Raw genomic sequence first — 20,620 nt, forward strand, 5'->3', positions numbered from 1 at the left:
ATGATGATAATAATGATAATAATAATAATACTAATAATAATATTAATAACAATTATGATAATAATAATAATAACATATATTCTATGGACCGATTAATTTGAAAGGAACATGTCAAGAGAAAATGGGGTAAAGAAAAAAAATGACAGTATTAAATGTATAAAATTGAACATGGTCAAACGAGTGAAATTAAACAAATACATCAAAAGGGAAAACTGAATTGTTCTCCACAGAAAGCGGTAAACATAAAACTAAAATCATTTTTTAATCTAAAAATATAGTAGTATCGTAGGCCTCAAAAAGAGTCATTTATCAGAAGGTGAAAGCACCTGTCATTTATAGAAAGGTTCAATATACGGTACCTAAGGTCAGGGCCGAGGCCAGAAGCATTATGTTGGGGAGGGGGGGGGGGGTACCAGCTGACAATGACAATGATTTTTATTTACCCATGTCACCCTAATTCGGGTATTGGGGACACTATCATAGAACATTACATATTCAAAATCATTTCATACATAAACAATTATATTTACAAAGAATTTACAAGTAATTATGTACAATCACATATTTACAGAGTAATGTGATAAATACTACATGAAATTACATTAAGAGACGTAACGGTCAGTGAAAGGAATGATGTGTTTCTTTATCGATTGGTGAGAGAAGGGGGAGAGACAGAAGGAAAAATAAGAAAAGAAAGAAGGAAAAGTAAAAGGGAAAGAGAAAGTAGATAAATGATGGTAATAACAATAACAATAATGTTAGCAGAAACAGTACTAACAACAATGATAATTAATAGTTAAACATACGAATGGATACGTGTTATAGGATTGAAAAAGTTGCAACTGCAATGCAAAGGCACCGATATGCGAATAAAAAAAGTAATATATATTGAACTTTGGCATAAAAATTGAATCACAAAAGTGATTTTAAAAAGTTAGAGAGACTTATTTTCCCTTTACCTAATTATTGTTTATTTACATAATTATATACTGTACATGAACGTGTCTTCAAAAAGTGTTAACAAAAATATTTCATTTATTTATTAAACTTATCCATTATGATGCTGCAAAATCTTGATAAATCTATTAATGTCGGTATTTTGGAAGAATTGAAAAGCTTAAAAAAAATTAATGCATTTGGATGGCTTGTATAGGAACCATCAATATATTTGTTTCTTGCTTTAAGAAATGCAGGACACTCGAACAAATAATAAAATTCATCACCCAGCTTTGTTGTATCACATAGAGTGCAAAAGTGCTAAATTTGACGCGACAGCACCAACGGCTTGCGCGCAGAGGGGGGGGGGGGGGGGGGGGGGGCTGTGGGGGCTCCTCGGATATGCTAAAGGCTTTTGCTTTTTAGAATTGAATTCGTGGCATTTGGTGAATACCAGGTGAATTCTACAAAGAATTAAAGATATTGCGCTGTACAAAACACACATTTTCGATCAAAATAGAAAGACTACTGTGCCTTAATTAGTTGCTATCTTACAGGTTGTCGTCAGAAAATAATTATGGCTTAGTTGTTAAACTCGCTTTTTGGTAAATTATGGCGCTAATTACTGTTAAAAGGGCATCCTCGCGAGATGTTGCGAGCGCGAATCGCATGCAAGCTCAAACTTTCGGACATTTAATAGGACATGAAAATTAAACATTCCAAGTAGTTTTCGTTGTCATGAAAAAGTTGTGTATCTAACTAAAATTTTGCCGAGCTTAAATTTTTAATATACTGACCAGAAAAGGGACCTGATAAGGACTGCATTTAGTGACTGATTAATAGGATATATATCTCACCAATTGAATAATGCGAGCGCGAAGCGCGAGTTGAAAATTTTTAATATACATGTACTTACCAGGTAAGGGACCTAATAAGGATTGCATTTAGCGACTGATTAATAGATTCTTTTGATGATTGGGAAAGCATGGTGTAATTTTATTATGGGCAGACACCATTTTAAGTATGTTTTATCATGATTTTAACATACTAAAATTGATTATGTAAAGTGGATTTATTTTTATGTCAGTTCTGGAAATAAAAGGGATTAGAATGCTTTCAAACTGCACGTTGGAAGCCTGGAATTGATTGCACCAATGACTTGATTGACTACAACCCAAACCTACCCCCACTCCCACCCATCCCACCCCAAGCACATTCTGACTTATATTTTCTTCATTATATTTTCTTCATTTCCAAGGGGGATCCACACTATACAAGCTTTGCTTTTTAGTGGACCCCCTCATTTCCATTTATGCCCAATATTATACTGTTTTTTTTTACGAAGTAAGAATGCTCGTCTGTAAAATTGTAATTGATTTGTATTACTTTATATTACTTTGTGTTATGTTTTGAATGAAAATGGAATTAAGAATTGAATTGAATTGAAATCGACTCTATGAAATAAAAAAATCTTCTACGACAATATTTTTTTATTTTTTTTATTTTTTAATGTATGCCTACTATTAACTTCGGACATTTTTGTGTTTTTGCCAACTGCAAACTTGTTGATATAGGAGCGCCTTGAGCACCTAACAAGGTGGATATGTGCGCAATATAAATACCCTATATTATTATTATTATTGTCTTAATGAATTTGCCAATTGCAGATTACATGGCTGAACACGAGTTACCAGTCTTTAACTTAAGTCTTGTGTTCTGTTCTTTTCAGATCTGAATTATGCCGACTAGGCAGCAATTGTACAGCACTTTACCGACTGGTAGTATTGTTTTGCCTCTTTAATATGCCTACTCCATAATTTGCCAACTACTTTGGCTTTAATTCAACTTTGAAAATTATAGACCCTCCCCGATATTCTTTACCTAGTCTTGCCTCCCCTCATTTTGCAAAACTAGTGTGTAGGTCAAATCTTATTGTGGTATAATTTGCAAACTCATAAGCCTTTTTTTGCTTACTTTGTTTTTTATAGCTCCATCTTTTTTGTCCTCGTTTTTTGCTGACTGGTAGGTCCCTAGTATAGGAAGCCTGCCTACACTGTTAAAAAAACCACTGATTTTGCAGAAAGCAATAACAGAATCATTCTTTAAATTCATATAACAGGAATTGTTCTGCAATTTAACAGAACTGGTCTGTTTAAAAAGGGGAAAGGGTGTTTTATTTAAGGAAATTTCTAAGGTTCCACACACCAAATACCAATTTCCTGTAATTTTACATGATATATAATGTAAGATTACGCATTAAAGATTACAGGTGTTCTCGAGACTAGTGTAATCGCATCCAAGCTCGATACCGGTACCGTATATCTGACGTGCGCATCGCAATCAGCTGCGATATACGGTAACCCAATTGACACATTGACTCAGCTCAGGCCAGGAAAAATTCCGTAAATTTGGAGAATTCTGGTAACGTGTTCTGCATGCATCTGAGGTATTGAATTTCCTATTTAGTTACAAATCGATAGTTGGGTTCATGGTCCTCTTGCGAACTAGAATCTAGATTCGGAGTAGACCTAGATGTGACTGCTCGGTTATGGTCCAGCTGATAATGGAACTTGGTCTTGGCTTGTCTACCTACCGTGGTACCGCCGCTAGTAGCCGGCATCAGATTCTGTGGCGCCCAATGAATGTGGCGCCGCCTATCTAGACAGCCGGTAGGCGTCTGTTTCGAGTTTTTTAACATTGTTTTTTAATTTCTGTAATTGGTGAGTGTAGCCAACGTAGTTTAGCAGAACAACCAATATAACAGAGACCGAAGCTTTTGATCTAGTGGAGCCAACGGAGTTCAGAGGAACAACCAAATAGATACCGTAAGGGCACTAGTACCCGTTTGGAGAGTTTCCTCAAATATATAGAAATATAGAATTTACCTGAATTTCAGACCTGTCTTATTTCCAAGAGCAAATGCTGGTTTTTTTTTTCCATTATTTTTTTCTTCAACCAGTTGACTGTGTGCGCGGGCGATCGAATTATACGGCGACGGATTTTGGTACTAGTATTCAACCCGTCGGCACTAGTATTCAACCTAGCGATGAAAGATGGCCCTGTCTCTCAATCTGCCCTTGTCCCATCCGACTATGGACTAGACCATTTGAGATGAGACCTAACAGGGAATTAATCAAAGCCAGAGACTTACATAGATCTAGATCTAATTTAGCAATCTAAACCCTTTTGAGATTTGCTATCAATCCTCACTAGGTTGAATACTAGTACCATTCAGTGCAAAAGGCCATCGCCGCATAATCCGATCCTCCGCGCATACAGTCGACAGATTGACAAAGAAAATATCGACAACAGATTACCCTGGAAATAACAAAGGTATGAAATTAAGATAAATTCCCTATTTCTAAATATTTTGGGGAATATGTCAAAATCTTTGAATTATGCCGGGTTGAATACTAGTACCCATACGGTACTATAGCTGGCAGCCGTCTGTTTTGAAGAGTTTTTAAACATTTTTTAAATTTCTCCTCGTACACGTACCCAGGTACCGGTACGACCATGGGTACGACCCGCGATCGTGCGCCTGCCATTAATGTTGGGGGGTTAACAATGCAAAATCCCGCCGACGGGGCTCATTGATTTTTGTCTTTATTTCATAAAAATATAAAAAAAGAACTGGACCAAAAATAAAGATTATTAGGTCTAGGCCTATTCCGTTTTGGCCCGAAATGCATCAGAACAGGAAAAAATGGTAGGAGAGAATGCCGCAAATCCAGCCGAAAAGACGTCTCAGTGACAGTGGAGGCGCATATCCTGACCAATTTGACTGATTTTTCGGTTTAGATCTAAGTTAGATATATCCTTAACTTTTTCAGATAGGCCTAGGTCTAGTCATATAGATCTATATGTGCATGTAGACCCTATAAGTTCTAATATCCAATGTTAAAGCGTTGACTGTTGCCCACTCAAGGGTTCATTACCATCCTGCCTGTGGGGAATCTACAGGTAGGACTATGCCATGGTATGCCAATGCTGTACATAGCACACAATTTAAAAAATCATTAAAATATCACTTTTGTGACCAAAAATACTATTTTCCAGACAGTTGCAATTTATTTTTAATTAGTAACTTGGGAGTCATTTTTGTATTCACCAGAGCGCTCAAAAACTTGAATTTTGGGCATATTTTTGTGTACGCCCTTTATTGTTGGAAAGTAATATGGCAAGACAATTGTCATTTTTCAATCTCTATTTTTAATTAAGAAAAAATAATTCAAAGAATCAAATTTACTTAAGAGCCAAGTTATATGATGAATAGCTTAATGGAAACTGACAGTGTCAAAAAATCAAGCATTTGTCCCAAAGAGAAAGAGAAAATAAGCCAAACATTGCCAACCTTATTTCACCACACAGGGAGTAGTAACAGAAAACAAGGTTATATCATAAACTTGTTCATAGAATGAGTGACTGTTGCCTTGAGCGTTGCAAACTGGGGTGGCACTTTGGTGATTTCTGTAACTTAATTGAGTTTACTTTAACCAATAAAGTTACCGGTAATTGAAAAGTTGTCAGTTTCAGATAGCATTGGTTACAAAATTAGTCATTTGGATTTTGTACAAAATGCAATGCAACAGTTTAACTTTAAATGTTGATTTTTTTTTTGACTTGAGTGACTTTGGCAAAAATTGTGATGTTATAATGTCAGTGCTTGTTCATTTAAAGTTTTACATGTAGTTGTAACTTTACAATTATATAGCAACTACCATGGAAACCTTGATTGTGATTTGCTACTGAGCTCTGTTACTATGGAAGGGGCAATAATGGCAAAGTTACAACAGTTGTAAGTCCATGAAGTTTACTTAGTAGAATTGCCTTTTAAAAAAAAAAACACTATTGGATTAGACCTCGATCTACACGCTGTTTTGTTTAGCTTGCTCATAACTAAACAAACCTAAAAGTTTTTTTTTAATGTTAAAACCTCCAAATTTACAGCTTTAAGCTGTCTAAGCATATCTGGACTGGAAATGAAGATTCTAAAGATGAATGAGAAAAAGGTGATGTGAATGTAGTTGAATGAAAGTTTGAACCTTAGGAAGGGCAGTGCCAGGGGATAGGCCTATATCAAATAATGGCAAGGACATATGGTGATACTACACTTCACACTATACAATATTTCATGAAATGTCAAGATGCAAGCTGAAATTGAGCAATGCTTCTCATAGTTTGATCAAATAGCCAATATCTATGATTGATTTGCACCAATTATGTTTAAGAAATTATTAGCTTTAAAGCTTTGGGGCCCTGTTCAATATTCTGAAAATAATTATCTTTTATCTTGTCTTCACAAATTTGGATGCCGTACTTGTGATAAATTGGTTGAAGTGTACAAGCACATCTGGACCAGCTCACAAGTCCACAGTTTACAATATCAAGCCAATGATTGTTTTGGTCATTATGACAGTCTACTAAGATAAAATAAAATGATTTTCAAAATATTGGGCCAGGGCTTGATCAAAAATTTAAAACTTAAAATCTTCCCTTATTAACTATTTCTGAATTTGAACATCTTTTTATTTTCATCAGGAAAACAAGAGCATCAAGTGCCCCAGTGAGCAAGGGAAAGGGAAGTGAGGTAATTGCTCAAATTTTTCTTAGTCCAGCTTTTTTGTTTTCCTCTTATTATGGTTTATATCCACTTGGTCTACAAGCAGATTGTCTAATTTACAGATCATCCAACATCATCTTTACGTATTCCACTTGGTCTACTATAAATTTGGTCTAATTACCATTTGGTCACTTGGTCTAATGCCCAGATGGTCTCATTTGTATCTATAAATTTTGTTCTTATTTGGTTCACAGACATATTCAGAGGAATTGCAATTAGAATCAAGGTCAACAATTGTATTAGGACTTATAAAAACCAAGACAGTTTAATGGTGATTTTTTGAAAGCTCAGTTTTTGTCTCACCTGCATAGCAGAGTGAGACTATAGGCGCCGCTTTTCCGACGGCGACGGCGGCGGCGGCGGCGACGGCGGCGTCAACACCAAATCTTAACCTGAGGTTAAGTTTTTGAAATGACAGCATAACTTAGAAAGTATATGGACCTAGTTCATGAAACTTGGCCATAAGGTTAATCAAGTATTACTGAACATCCTGCCTGAGTTTCATGTCACATGACCAAGGTCAAAGGTCATTTAGGGTCAATGAACTTAGACCATGTTGGGGGAATCAACATCAAAATCTTAACCTAAGGTTAAGTTTTTGAAATGTCATCATAACTTAGAAAATATATGGACCTAGTTCATGAAACTTATACATAAGGTTAATCAAGTATCACTGAACATCCTGCTTGAGTTTCACATCACATGACCAAGGTCAAAGGTCATTTAGGGTCAATGAACTTTGGCCGAATTGGGGGTATCTGTTGAATTACCATCATAACTTTGAAAGTTTATGGATCTGATTCATGAAACTTGGACATAATAGTAATCAAGTATTACTGAACATCCTGTGCAAGTTTCAGGTCACATGATCAAGGTCAAAGGTCATTTAGGGTCAATGAACTTTGGCCAAATTGGGGTATTTGTTGAATTACAGCCATAAATTTGAAAGTGTGTTGGTCTAGTTCATAAAACTTGGACATAATAGTAATCGAGTATCACTGAACATCCTGTGCGAGTTTCAGGTCACATGATCAAGGTCAAAGGTCATGTAAGGTCAAAGAACTTTGGCCACGTTGGGGGTATTTGTTGAATTGCCATCATATCTCTATAAGTGTATTGGTCTAGTTCATAAAACGTGGAAATAAGAGTAACCAAGTATCACTGAACATCTTGTGCGAGTTACAGTAGTTTTCAAAATCAGCACTGCTGCTATATTGAATCGCGTGATGCAGGTGAGACGGCCAGAGGCATTCCACTTGTTTTAAATCTTTTTATTACAATTCTTTGAAAATATGAACTCCTTATAATTTATGATGACCTTGATTGATCAATCTTACTACCTTAAACACGTTTGTAGAACAGCACATTGTAGACTGGCTCAGTAATTTGCTGAACTTTCAATTATCAGACCATGGTAGATAAATCTGAACTGGTAGGGTTATGCATCATATTAAATCTTGAATGCTTTGAATACAAAAAATAGTTTACATATACCAGTACTTTTATCTACCATAGTCTGTCTTCATAGTAACCAGTGTAAGATGCAGTTTTTGTCTCGCCTGCATAGCAGAGCGAGACTAAAGGCGCCACTTTTCCGATGGCGGCGGCGGCGGCGTCAACATCAAATCTTAACCTAAGGTTAAGTTTTTGAAATGACATCATAACTTAGAAAGTATATGGACCTAGTTCATGAAACTTGGGCATAAGGTTAATCAAGTATTAGTAAACATCCTGCTTGAGTTTCAGGTCACATGACCAAGGTCAAAGGTCATTTAGGGTCAATGAACTTTGGTCAAGTTGGGGGTATTTGTTGAATTACTATCATAACATTGAAAATTTTGGATCTAGTACATGAAACGTGGACATTAGGTTAATCAAGTACGACTGAATATCCTGTGCGAGTTTAAGGTCACATGACCATGGTCAATGGTCATTTAAGGTCAATGAACTTTGGCCGTGTTGGGGGTATTTGTTAAATTACCATCCTAAGTTCCTAACTCTGAAAGTTTATGGATCTAGTTCATAAAACTTGGGATATAAGAGTAATCAAGTATCACTGAACATCCCCTGTGAGTTTCAGGTCACAAAACCAAGGTCAAAGGTCAGTTAAGGTCAATAAACTTAGGCCATGTTGGGGTAATTGTTGAATTGCCATCATAACTTTGAAAGTTTGTGGATAGAGTGAATGAAATGTGGACATGGGTGTAGTTGACAAGTCTTAAGTCACCATTCAAATGTCAGTTATGGTCAATGAACGTGGTATTATGTCATTATATGAATGGTGTTTTTGTGAATGATAATTTTATAGTAGTTTTCAAAGTTAGCACTGCTGCTATATTAAATCACGTAATGCAGGCGAGACTGCCAGAGGCGTTCCACTTGTTTTTTAATAGCATCTCTCCCCTTGATCCATTCAAAAATGCAAAATTTTGGTAAATGTTTTTTGTCTTGCCCTCTTAGTATTCAAGGGGAAGGGCTATGGTTACAAGAAGCAACCAAGATAAACAGGTATGCTGAATGCTGATCAATATGAATTTTAGAGTGTATTGAAGTTGTATCATGATCAAAAAGTGATGTATTACTTTTAGGAGGTCTTGATATTTCAAGCAAAATATGGGTTGTAACTTGTTCTTATTTTTTGAAAATCTTATTTTGCACTTCAAGGGGCAATGCTACAATTTGACTTTTTATTTGAAAAATAAATTGAACTCTCTGTTTTGGAATCGTATCCTCTTTCACGAAATATTCTGGTATCGCCTCAGGGTACTTGACATACCAGCTATTTGTAAAGTCATGTATAATAATATGAACGACAAATAAGCATCATCAGACAATGCATTGACCGCAGCTGTATTACAGGGTTCTATTTATGCTTGCTTTATGAATGCACATTGAATGTTTGTGTGACCCCCACCCCCCCAAAAAAAAATAATGATAATAATTGGTACATCCCTGTTTGAGGGTTTAGTTCAGAGAAGCCAATTTCACAAACATGAACTGCAAATAAATCATATATTGTGAAGGCAGAAAGCACAGAATTGTGAAAGCAGATTTTTGTTTGATTAAAATTATGCCCCCCTTGAGATCTCAGCCACAGATCTCGCGTTAATGAAAATTTTTTGAATGATGCTTAAGAATGAAGAACTCTGTACAGTAGCATAGGTAGATTCAAGTTAATTCATTGTGTGAATTAATTATGCTAAATTATTCATGAATCATACTTTTTGCTCTAATTACATAATATGGCTGCTAGAATTCTACTTTTTGTTGTAAATATTCTTCATAGCATTGCTGACTTTTGATTTTTTATGTATTTTTGATTTTTTTTTATTTTGATTTTCTTTTATTGTTTTTGTCAAAATTTGTTGGATTTAGGATCCGACATGTACATTATGTTGTGTACTTACGTAATCGCGTAGCCAAGGGTCACAAAGTTGGTCTCGTATGGGACTTGAAAATAAAAGTGCACAAGCTGTGCAGCCAAAAAAATAAGTGCTGCAAATCATCAGAAAAAAAAGATGCTTCCCCCCCCAGACTTTAAGGGTTATAGAAAATTGAGAAAGAGTGCAACCTTGTTTGCACCATATATGACATGTTTCAAAATAAAGAGATTGCCTTAAAAATGGTTTAGTATATAAATGCACATCTTCAATTCTTATGCTTTCGAAAGAAAGGTTTTCATAACCAATGGGTTGAATTGTAATACATGTAATAATCTTATGCTCTTTTTTTAGATTAAATGAATGCACCTATATTCAAGATTCAAGAGTATTCTTAATAAAATTCTCCAAATTCTTTCAAATGAGTGTATTAAAGAAGATTGAGAGTATAGTTATTGGTAAATTAATTGGTGCTAATTTCATTATAGATCAGCAGCCCATGTTCACATACAAATTGAGCACAATGCTGGAAGAAAATAAAAGATTTGAGAATCATAGTTATTTCAAGAATCTGAAGAAAAGAGAAAGAAAGCAGCTGAAACTTGCTGCATACAAAAAAAGTAAATATACTGCTGTTTTTTCAAATGTCATTCATTTGTGTTGATTTGTACTGTAAAATCAATATTGAAAGCAAAACAGTTCTTTTGTGTGTATGTGCTATGTTCCTTAATCCAGTGTAAATGTATGATTTTTCCTTGCACAGACTGAAGTTCGCTCTTATGCAGTTGGTGTAGCCGCTAAATGGGGAATTCAAGTTCTTACATTAGAAGGTACATGTATATATACAGTGCGTCCCACAAAAAATGAAACCGAGATTTATCGATGATTTATCATAACTTAATCACAAATGCTATAGACAAGTGACATACCATTGTAAAGCTTAGAATCTCCTCTTTCATCTGAAATTACTTAAGTTATTTCTCATTCACGCATGAGTGAGCAAAAACAATTTGAAGAGGGGATACCAAAAAGTCACTTGGCGGGCTGTATCTGGGTTTCAAAGAGAAAATCACATTTGTTAAAAGTTTAATATCTGCTCTTTAATTTGATACCTCAATTACAGAAAATGGTCAAGAAATAACAAAGTTCTGGTTATTTGAAATAAGGCTTGAATTTCAATAATTTTATAAAATGAAGAGGTTTTACAGGCTAGCGTTCAGATTTACTCGACACTCCGTTTTTTTGACGATCAGCCATGCATTAAGTCTTTTGTTAACTGTGCGATAGCTTCTGTGGGAAACCGGTGAAAACACGTTTATTTAATGAAATTATGGAAATACAAGCATTGTTTTGAGGGAACAGAACTTTTTTACTTCTTGACCATTTTCTGTGATTAAGGTATCAAATAAAAGAGCAGATATGGAACTTTTAGGCATGTGATTTTCTTTTTGAAATTTAGATACCCCCCGCCAAATGAGTTTTTGGTATCCTTTCTTCGAATTGTATTTGCTCACTCATGCATGAATGAGAAATAATCTAAGTAATTTCAGATGAAAGAGGAGATTCTAAGCAATACAATGGTAGGTCACTTGTCTATTGTATTTGTGATTAAGTTATGATAAATCATCAATAAATCTCGGTTTCGTTTTTTTGTGGGACGCACTGTATATATCATTTTCTCCTCAGACCTATTTTATTATTCTGATAGCAGGGGGGGGGGGGCAGGTGTAGTCAGTATCAGCAGGGTAATCAGGGAAAATTATTTCACTTTTTTCCAGTCATGGAAAAATCAGGGAATTTGATAAAAAAATACCTCAAATTAGGGGAAAATGCCTCAAATGAGGGAAAATCAGGGAATTTTGATCTGCCCAAAAGTCGAAAGCACGGTAGTCAGTCAGACTCTGTTATATTTTGTTGCATATCAAAGTGGTGTCTTTAACAGTGTGTTGTAATTTAATGGTCATGTACTAGGATTGCCTTGACTCAACCTCTTTCTGTATAAGGTGAAGAAAGGATTGCTATTGGGAGAAGGGAGGCCATTACATGCCTATGTAATAGTACTAATTAGTTTTTCATTATTTTTATACTGAAAATACATGTATTTTACTGCAACAACGTAGAAAACTTGTGAAACTGGGATGGGATTCAATAATTTTCAGGGACTTGTTAAACTTCATCAGGGGAAAATCAGGGAATTTTGTTTTCTTGAAAAGCTGGGAGCCCTGATCAGTATTATAGTCATCGTAAAAAAAATCCAGAGCTTCATGCACTTTTTGATCTTACTATCCATAGTTTGCTACATTGTAACATTTCATTTTATATTTCACCCTATGTTAATTTCAGGGGCAGTAATTTTAGTTTTCCATGGCTCTTGTCTCCTAGGGCATATTTCAAGGGCAGATTTGCAACTATCCCCCAGGATATAATTGAGCAATTTATTTAAATGTTTTTTTTTTCATTGAATGAGATTCTCCCCAAGAAATTGATACTAAAAACATTTTAATACAGTAGCAGCTGTGTCATTTTGATAATATTTCTGAAAGTAAATTTTTTAAAGAATTAGACCTATGATTTTTGTATTTTTTTATTGTTAATGCAGATTTGAAATGGTTAATTGGTAAACACAAGTCGATAGTATCTTCACAACAGCTATCCAGAAGGGAAAAGCGAACTGCACCATCTCGTCAGCTTAAGGAAAACTACATTAAATTGGAAGACAGGTCAAAGTAAGATTCATATATTTACCTTGATCAGTCAACAACAATGTAATGAAAAAGACAAAGGAACAAAGTCCTGAATGATCAAAATTTATTATATCAATTTCAAACTTGGTCTAAAATTGAAATTCTGTTTTGTCAGAGAAAATGTACACAGCAAAAATTGAATTGCATTTTGCTAAGGTAAATTTAATCTTCTTTTCACATGGAAAGTAAGTAAATGGAAAATCACTGTCCCTACTATTATTAGATAAGGGCAAGTAGCATTGTGCTTGGTTGTGTATGTGGTAGAGATCTGCAGGAGAGAAGAGACAGAAAGAGGGTGGGAAAGAGTTAGGAGGCAGTGGATATACATGTATGTCCATTCAACGACATGGTAAAATGACACATAAAGGTCCTAGAAGAGGATATTTCTCCCATGGCTGGGATTTGAACCCAAAACCTTGTGAGCTATCAGCTATGTATGTACCATTCACAACTTCTGAAGGAAAAAAAAACTTTTCCAGAGTGATTTTTTTGGGGTAAAGAAACTAATTAATTGGATTGGAAACCACTCAATAACGATTACATTTTCTGAGTGCAATCTAAAGTAGATATGAATCTAGTATGTAAAATTTCAATAGAAAAAGGAATTTCTAATTCTATGTAAATGTTTAATGATTCAAATGGTTAGGATCTGAGCAGTAATATTATTTTTGTCTAGAATTAGTTTAAGATTGCTCCTTTAATACTTTACCCCTTATCTAACGGGGGGGGGGGGGAACTCTGTTCCAAAATTACACAACATTTTGTAAGTGCATGTCAGACCCAAAATTGCTCAAAATCGTGATTCCGTGTACAAAGTCAATACAAATTGTGTTTTTCAACCAAAATCATAAATTTATGACCACTTTTACTTTTGTTGGTTTAAATGGATTTATTTTGTTATTTATGATTGCAAAAGGAATGAAAAGAAATGAAAAAAAAACAAAGAAATACATAAGAATTAAAAAAAACAATAGAATACATAATAAACTATTATATTTTCTAGATATTTGTTGGAAATGTAATAACTGATACTCTAACGAAAAATTGGCATTCTACTAGCTATATAAAGTGAGTTAAAGGCAAAAACATTAAAAAAATAAAAAATAAAAAATTAGCAGCCAAGATCCGATGGGCGGGGGGAGGGGGGTCCAATTGACCCCCCCCCCCTCCCCATATATCCTGGTCTGAATGAAATAACCCGGTTAAATTAGGGTTAATAGATATTTTGTTTGTATTTCTAGGTATGGATGATATTAATAAATTAATTAATTAATATTAATATCTAATTAATGCAAAATTATGGTTGACTATGTTGTGTCTATACTACAGTGGAAGTGAGAAATAATAACTGTTACTATTTGGATTACCATTAAGTTCTGGTTTTGATAATTCAAAATTTGAAGTAATAATCTAACACATTCTATCTCTTTATCTTTTTATAGATTTTAGCAAGCACTAGATTTCTCCTATTGATTTACACCTCATAATTATAGCATGTTGAGGATCAGGCAATGTGACTCCTTTACAATATGATTTCATTCTGATCTTACTGAGGAAGACACTTATTTTGGCCTTAACCTTCACCAATTGTCACAAAGGGGTTCATTTAATCAAAATAGAGTGTCAGGTTTTTTTTCTAGGTATAAAACACAGTGACAATTTTAGCATGTTTCAAAATTTACATTGAACTATAACACCTACACCTATTTATTTGTGTATCAAAAATAATTTCATCATGAAAATGTGCAAGATTTATGCAAAGAGCTTGCACTTTTTCCAATTTGCATTTGAGTCTAATGGTCCTTAAATAATAATTAATCTGTGAATAAATTGCCAGTCATAACCGTTCTCTTTCTTCTCTTTCTACATCTAGGAGTTTTCAGCCAGTGGTCAAGCGTCCATCTACGTGGCCAAGACCAGATTTCTCTGCGTCCACTGGATCTCCATTCACCACGGATGCCTTTAGTCCCCCAAGGACCCGGTCAGCGGGCCGCAAGACCAATGCCCGTAAACCACCTGCACCTAGGGGCAGTACATCACCACAAAAAAAGGTACAGTGAAACATAGAGCCTAGCTGTTACAACTATTTTTACCTACACAAGGTAGGACTTTTCCCATTTGGCCAGGGATGTTGGACCACCAATGCAGAAGAGGTCATTATAAGCCCCCCCCCCCTTACATCTAGATAATTGCTTACCTGAGGTCCAACCAAGGCCTACCTGGGGTAGGAAAGGTTTCTGTCCATGGTCAGTCGTGAAAGGGTTTCTCAGCCGTTTGATTTTAAAGGCAAACTATCCATAAAGATATAAAGGCCCCTTCCTTTATTCATTGAACGGTCTGTCACTACAAAGTAATTGTTACCCCAGGGACCTGTTGCTCAAGGTCTTATAAAGGCCTCAGGTCAAGGCAATATTTCAAAAAAATATCTAAGAACCACTGTTGGTAACAGAAAGTTTGAGGGCAGCAAATCTGTTCAGGTTGGCAACTAAGGTTTTTATCACCTTAGAATAATGCAAGCTGTGTTAGCAAATATGAAAGAACCATTCTGATAGGTACCTAAAAGTCAATGTTTTAGCCATGCAATAATGATCTTGATTGGCCATAGGCAATGCAATGTAGCATTCAGTTAAAAACCTCATCTGTCTTCTCTTCTTGCTATGCTTTTGTCTATCTTTCTCTCACATGTCTACTCATCCCTTCCTACAAACCACAGACTAGACAGCCCCGTCAGGTAGCTGCTTCCAAGAGAACTGTCCCACCCTCACCTGTCAAACCATCACCAAGAGGAAGATCACCACGAGTTACCAGGGCAACCAAGGGACCAATCGTCACATTTCAATTGGCCAAGATTCCTCCAGCCTCTGAAGTCATTCCTAAGTAAGTGAAAAGATTTATAATGCACCAACTCCACTCTTAAGAGTGCTCAATGTGGAATGAATGAAAAAGAAAAACAAATCTGCCAAATAAGGCCAACCAGGGAAACCGGAAAAGTGATCATTGTAGACAGATGGCCTTCATAGACAAGTTCTTCAAATGGGATGTATATTTTGTGGCCACTTGAGACAGGTTTTCAATATAGACAGGTTCACCACTAAGAAATTAACAGCAAGATCTAAAATAGGCAAGACTTGAGCTCAAGTAGAAAGCTTTAAATAAATCATTGTCATTGTTTGATGATTTACAAATCGGCTACGAGAACCAGCGTACGTTTTCCTTAAACTCATTTTTGTTACCAAATTGCAATAAAAAGCTATTGGTATATTGGTATTGTATTGTATTGTATTGTATTTGAAATATCAAATTTTAATTGATTACAACTCTCACAAGTTAGGACCCAGGTTAGATTAAACCTATTGAAAAAGAATTCAGTATTCAACGGGTAAAATAATACCATTATTTCCAGCTTCTCTTGTTGGGCAGTTATCTTTTCTATTTCCGGTGAAGGTACAGAGGCAGTGAATGTGTATATGAATGCATTGATGTAAAGGACTAGACAACTCAACATTCTAACTCATGAAAACATTGATAGCATATAATTTACAGCTAGAAATTCTTTATCTTAGACCCAAGCCATTGAAGAAGGCCAATGTTACAATGAGGAAAGTGAAACGTCAGCTTGACTTTGATGATGTTATCATTCCATCTCCTGTGAGCACGGCTAAAACCAAAATAATGAAGGCAACCAAGAAACTTGTTATACTCAAGGTAAGAGAAGTACCCTTGATGAACTTGATCAATTTCCAAATAAATTTATAACCAAAATTAAAGTGTCTTGAGGTGTTGCAAGCAACTGGAAATATGTTTGGGTCCCCAGATCAGTCATATGTCTTGCAATTAATTTTAAATTTACAATTGATTGCTAATCTGCTTCTGTCAGCAAGGAGTCTAAAGATATTAACTACAGCAAAATTGATCTTTCAATTGTAAATGTGCAACAGAAATTTCATATTGATTGCAAATATTCCCTAGCTTGCAACACACCACTGACGGTACTCTATTTAATATCACACTCACCTGAACGGTACTCTATTTAATATCACACTCACCTGACCGGTACTCTATGTATAATATCACACACACCATGACCGGTACTGTGTGTATTGTAATATCACACACACCATGACTGGTACTCTATGTATAATATCACACACACCATGACCGGTACTGTGTGTAATATCACACTCACCTGACCGGTACTCTATGTATAATATCACACACACCATGACCGGTACTGTGTGTAATATCACACACACCTGACCTGTACTGTGTGCAATATCACTCCCCTGACCGGTACTCGATGTAATATCACACTCACCTGACCAGTACTCTATGTATAATATCACACACACCATGACCGGTACTGTGTGTAATATCACACTCACCTGACCAGTACTCTTATGTAATAGCACACTTGTGTGACCAGTACTAATTTCCCCACATTCAAAGAAAACAATATTTTGTTGTTTGGGCCTTGAATTAAAGCTATAATGGATGATTGGTTGATCTCTGACAAGGACAATGATACAATTAAAAAAATATTATATTCATTAAATATCTATGTTATTGCTGTACTTTATCACGAAAAAGAAACTTGTATAACTTTTTTGTTTTCATGACCGATATCATGCATATTCATTACAACCTCATGCATATTCATGAAATATGTCATGGCGCATGCGCAGTATCAACAAATCCCTGTATCAACAAAGTGCAGTGCTGTGTGCAGTAGCTGGGTAGAGCAAACACCGAAGGGTGCGTGCAAGCACGATGCGCTGATGCTAGCCGGCTAGCAATATTGCCAACTCAATTCCCCCCCTACACTACAAAGTCCCTGGTGATCCCTGACTGTAAGTTTTATCATTTGATATACAGGAACTTCAAGATCGTCTTGATGGCATTACAGATCTATCTCCCGTCAAGTCACCAGCATCGAGACGTCAGCAGCCAGCTAGGGGGAAGAGAGGATCCACTTCCCCCAGACCTGTAACTGTTTCACGTCTTGCTCGCCAGCTCAAGAAAGAATTGCATCAGACCTCACCTGAGATAGCTCCCATGTCACTTAGAAATGGCAAGATCAAGTTTGCTGCTTGTTGAACTTTGACAAATCTATATCATCAACTGAGAAAATTCAATTTCATATATTCATACAATGCAATAATGTGAATAAGAGCTGGAAAATGTATTCAAACAATGACCAAACCTTCAGAATTTCTTTTTCCCTGAAATTAACAAAACAGTGCCAACATGCCATATATATTTGTCTAATGAATAAAAATGTTAATACATGGTCAAATTTGTAGAATAACAGATGATATAATGAAAATAAAAATCCCCCTAGAGATAGGTATGTGTTAAGAACTAAATCAATTTATTCCTTTCAGAGTATGTATTATGTTTAAAAAATATATTTTATTTGAATGAAATACTTCAAGTTAAGAACAGAGAGTGAATGTATCTTATCAAAGCAGGTTTACTTTGTAGTATTTTGATTGTGTGCTGTTCATTTACTTTTTGCTTTATGTTTGAATGAAAGAAGAAAAAAAACATGATTGTAATATTTTTTGTCACAGTTTTCAGATATATATATATATCAGTATTTGCCAAATATAAAATTTGGAAAAAAAAACATGATATATTCTTTTTATTTTTACTTATAAACAATTTGTTGTTGCAAGTTATAATTTGTTGTAGTTAACATTCCAAGGGCTGCAAGGGCTGATTATTAAGATCAGAGAGTTGTATTTTTGTCTAAAGTTCGATTTTATTAAATCATCAGAAAAAGCCTTGGAGTTTGTATTCCAAAATGAGCTAGAGGGTCATTATAATGGAATCAAAGATTTTTTTTCTTTGAAAGGGGTTATTGGACTCTTTGTTTCATAGGCTATTGTGAATGGATAAAACACTTTCCAATTTAGTATGTTGGCCAAGGCTAAGTCATTGACTTGAATCTGATCTAAGGCACATAAAAGGAGACTGAATCAAATGATTGCTGGCAATTTCTTCTCTAATTTGTTGAATACTTTTTTTAAATTCTATTTTTGTTTATGATAAGATTTATTATTCTTTTGTTTATATATGAGTAATGATATAATCATATCTGTCAAAGTATTCATGGACATAATTATAAAAAGATGTGTATGCATGGATGGCAGCCAAGTCCAGGGGCCAAGATAAAATGTTAGAGGGCAAATGGCCCAAAACAAAAGCACCTCCGATACCGTGCTACTGATGTTTAGACAAAATAATAATGTCTCTTATTGAAAAGAGACTTAATACTTAAACAAAACAAACAGGACTTTGCAAGCAAGCTACCCATTTAATTGTAAATTTGGTACATTATATATGATTTTTCTTCTTTCTCATACCAGGATTTTACTTATACATGCATGGACATACTTTCATCTACCTTTCCTTTCAGTTTCTGTTTTACTTATACCACAGAGAAAAGAAATTAATACATGTAGCTTTATCTTTTTTTGTCCATATTTCCATAATTTTATTTTGATAAATGTAAGCTATTGTTTTTTATCGTTACTAAGATAAACATAGATCAAAATTATTTGAGTGATTTTTTTTTAATTATGACCTGGTAGCCAAAAATTGATCATATTTCTTAGCTGGGTTATGGACCAAAATGATTGACCCAACTTTCTGGTTTACCTTCTTTAATTAGCTGCAATGTTTTCTTTCTGTTTGTCAATATATATATTCATCTATTACTCTTTATTTTGACTTCCTGTACTATGCCAGTTTATTTTGCCATTATTTTCATATTTTGAGACTTGAGTTTAAAGTCACATTGATTTCCATATTATGTCACAGCTTCATCTACTACAGTACTGCTTTAACATGTGGTCTTTTTGTATTTCATTATTTATTTTATTTTACTTTTAAATAAACTTATTTGAACTGATAAACATAGCTTGTGCTCCTTAGTATGCTGGTTCTAACATATGCACGTGTGTGTATAAAATTCCAATTGAAAATCACTTCAATTTAGGTCTTCCGATCATGTGACCTTGACACTTGAGTGAATTTTGCAGCATGAGCAGACAAAAGTCAAGAGATCATTGCACTTAAAATTTTGATCAAAATGGATGTAAAAAAGGGAAAATAGAACATCTCTCAGTTTTGTTCGCCAATGTACATCTTTGACAGTGTGCAGTGAGGGTCACAGCCCATAATTCTTATGAATTCCATGAAATCTTCTGAGACCACCACAGACATTTATGCTACTTAGAAGAGGTATATGTTTGCATAACCTGGGGTTTGTTTTGACACCTACCACTAGTACAGCTATGGTAACAGGCCTGAACATCCAATCACAATAGGTCAGGTATCCATGGTAGTTGCCATAATGACAAAGTTACCATAGTTGTAACTATATGAAACAGGTCCAGGGTATAGACAATTGCTTCGATAAAGTCAAATATTTGACTTATCTAAGGTTGTTTCATCCAAGATTACCTCATTTCTATGATGAAGCAATTTCAAGAGCGGAATCAAATATTTGAATAAAGTAATATGTTGATATTTTGGTCACTAGGACTAATGTAAGTTCGAATTCGCGGTAGTATTTCCTGATATTTGTTTGAAATCAAACCCGAAGATTCCAAGAAGGGATTCGGGTTCGGGAAAAGTTGCGCTGTGAACTGGAAACACTAGCTTCTGCATGCAAAGTTTGTGGAGATCTTTTGCCATATTCATGAAAGCTCGGCAATACAGTTTTGTTAGTGACCATGCAGGGGCCGTATTCTGAAAATTGTCTTAAAGAGAAATATTCTTGTATCTTTAGAGTTACATTAAAATCCGTATTCCGAAAATTCTTGTATCATTTCTTGTAACTTTCGCTGAGCGCGTATGATGTCAGTGCTAGAATTATGCGTAAAGTAAAGAACGGCGCATAAATACCCATTTGCGCAAGATAACATATCGAG

General features: G+C 35.1%; 1 protein-coding gene across 4 annotated transcripts; it reads left to right on the forward strand.

The window, feature by feature from the left end:
• The first annotated feature begins 3,110 nt into the window (after nt 1-3,110).
• LOC129277168 (protein piccolo-like) lies at nt 3,111-19,600 on the forward strand. Of its 4 annotated transcripts, none has more exons than XM_054913380.2 (9): nt 3,214-3,382; nt 6,478-6,526; nt 9,020-9,067; nt 10,703-10,769; nt 12,539-12,665; nt 14,557-14,734; nt 15,397-15,560; nt 16,247-16,388; nt 17,556-19,600. In XM_054913380.2, exons 1-9 carry the CDS (start codon nt 3,372-3,374, stop codon nt 17,775-17,777), a joined length of 1,008 nt encoding a protein of 335 aa, XP_054769355.2. In that variant the 5' UTR covers nt 3,214-3,371; the 3' UTR covers nt 17,778-19,600. The 4 variants fall into 4 exon arrangements, with proteins under 4 accessions (XP_054769357.2, XP_054769355.2, XP_054769354.2 ...); XM_054913379.2 differs by having other exon boundaries at nt 3,279-3,605; XM_064110213.1 differs by lacking the exon at nt 3,214-3,382 and adding an exon at nt 3,450-3,656.
• The last annotated feature ends 1,020 nt before the right edge of the window (nt 19,601-20,620 follow it).

This window comes from Lytechinus pictus, chromosome 15 (genome assembly GCF_037042905.1).
Source record: "Lytechinus pictus isolate F3 Inbred chromosome 15, Lp3.0, whole genome shotgun sequence".
NCBI classification, from domain to species: Eukaryota; Metazoa; Echinodermata; class Echinoidea; order Temnopleuroida; family Toxopneustidae; genus Lytechinus; species Lytechinus pictus.

Excerpts from the sequence above, each read along its gene's own strand:
- LOC129277168 (XM_054913380.2), top strand. Across the intron at positions 15,561-16,246 it reads GCCTCTGAAGTCATTCCTAA|ACCCAAGCCATTGAAGAAGG; the intron begins GTAAGTGAAAAG and ends TCTTTATCTTAG. Across the intron at positions 16,389-17,555 it reads AGAAACTTGTTATACTCAAG|GAACTTCAAGATCGTCTTGA; the intron begins GTAAGAGAAGTA and ends TTTGATATACAG.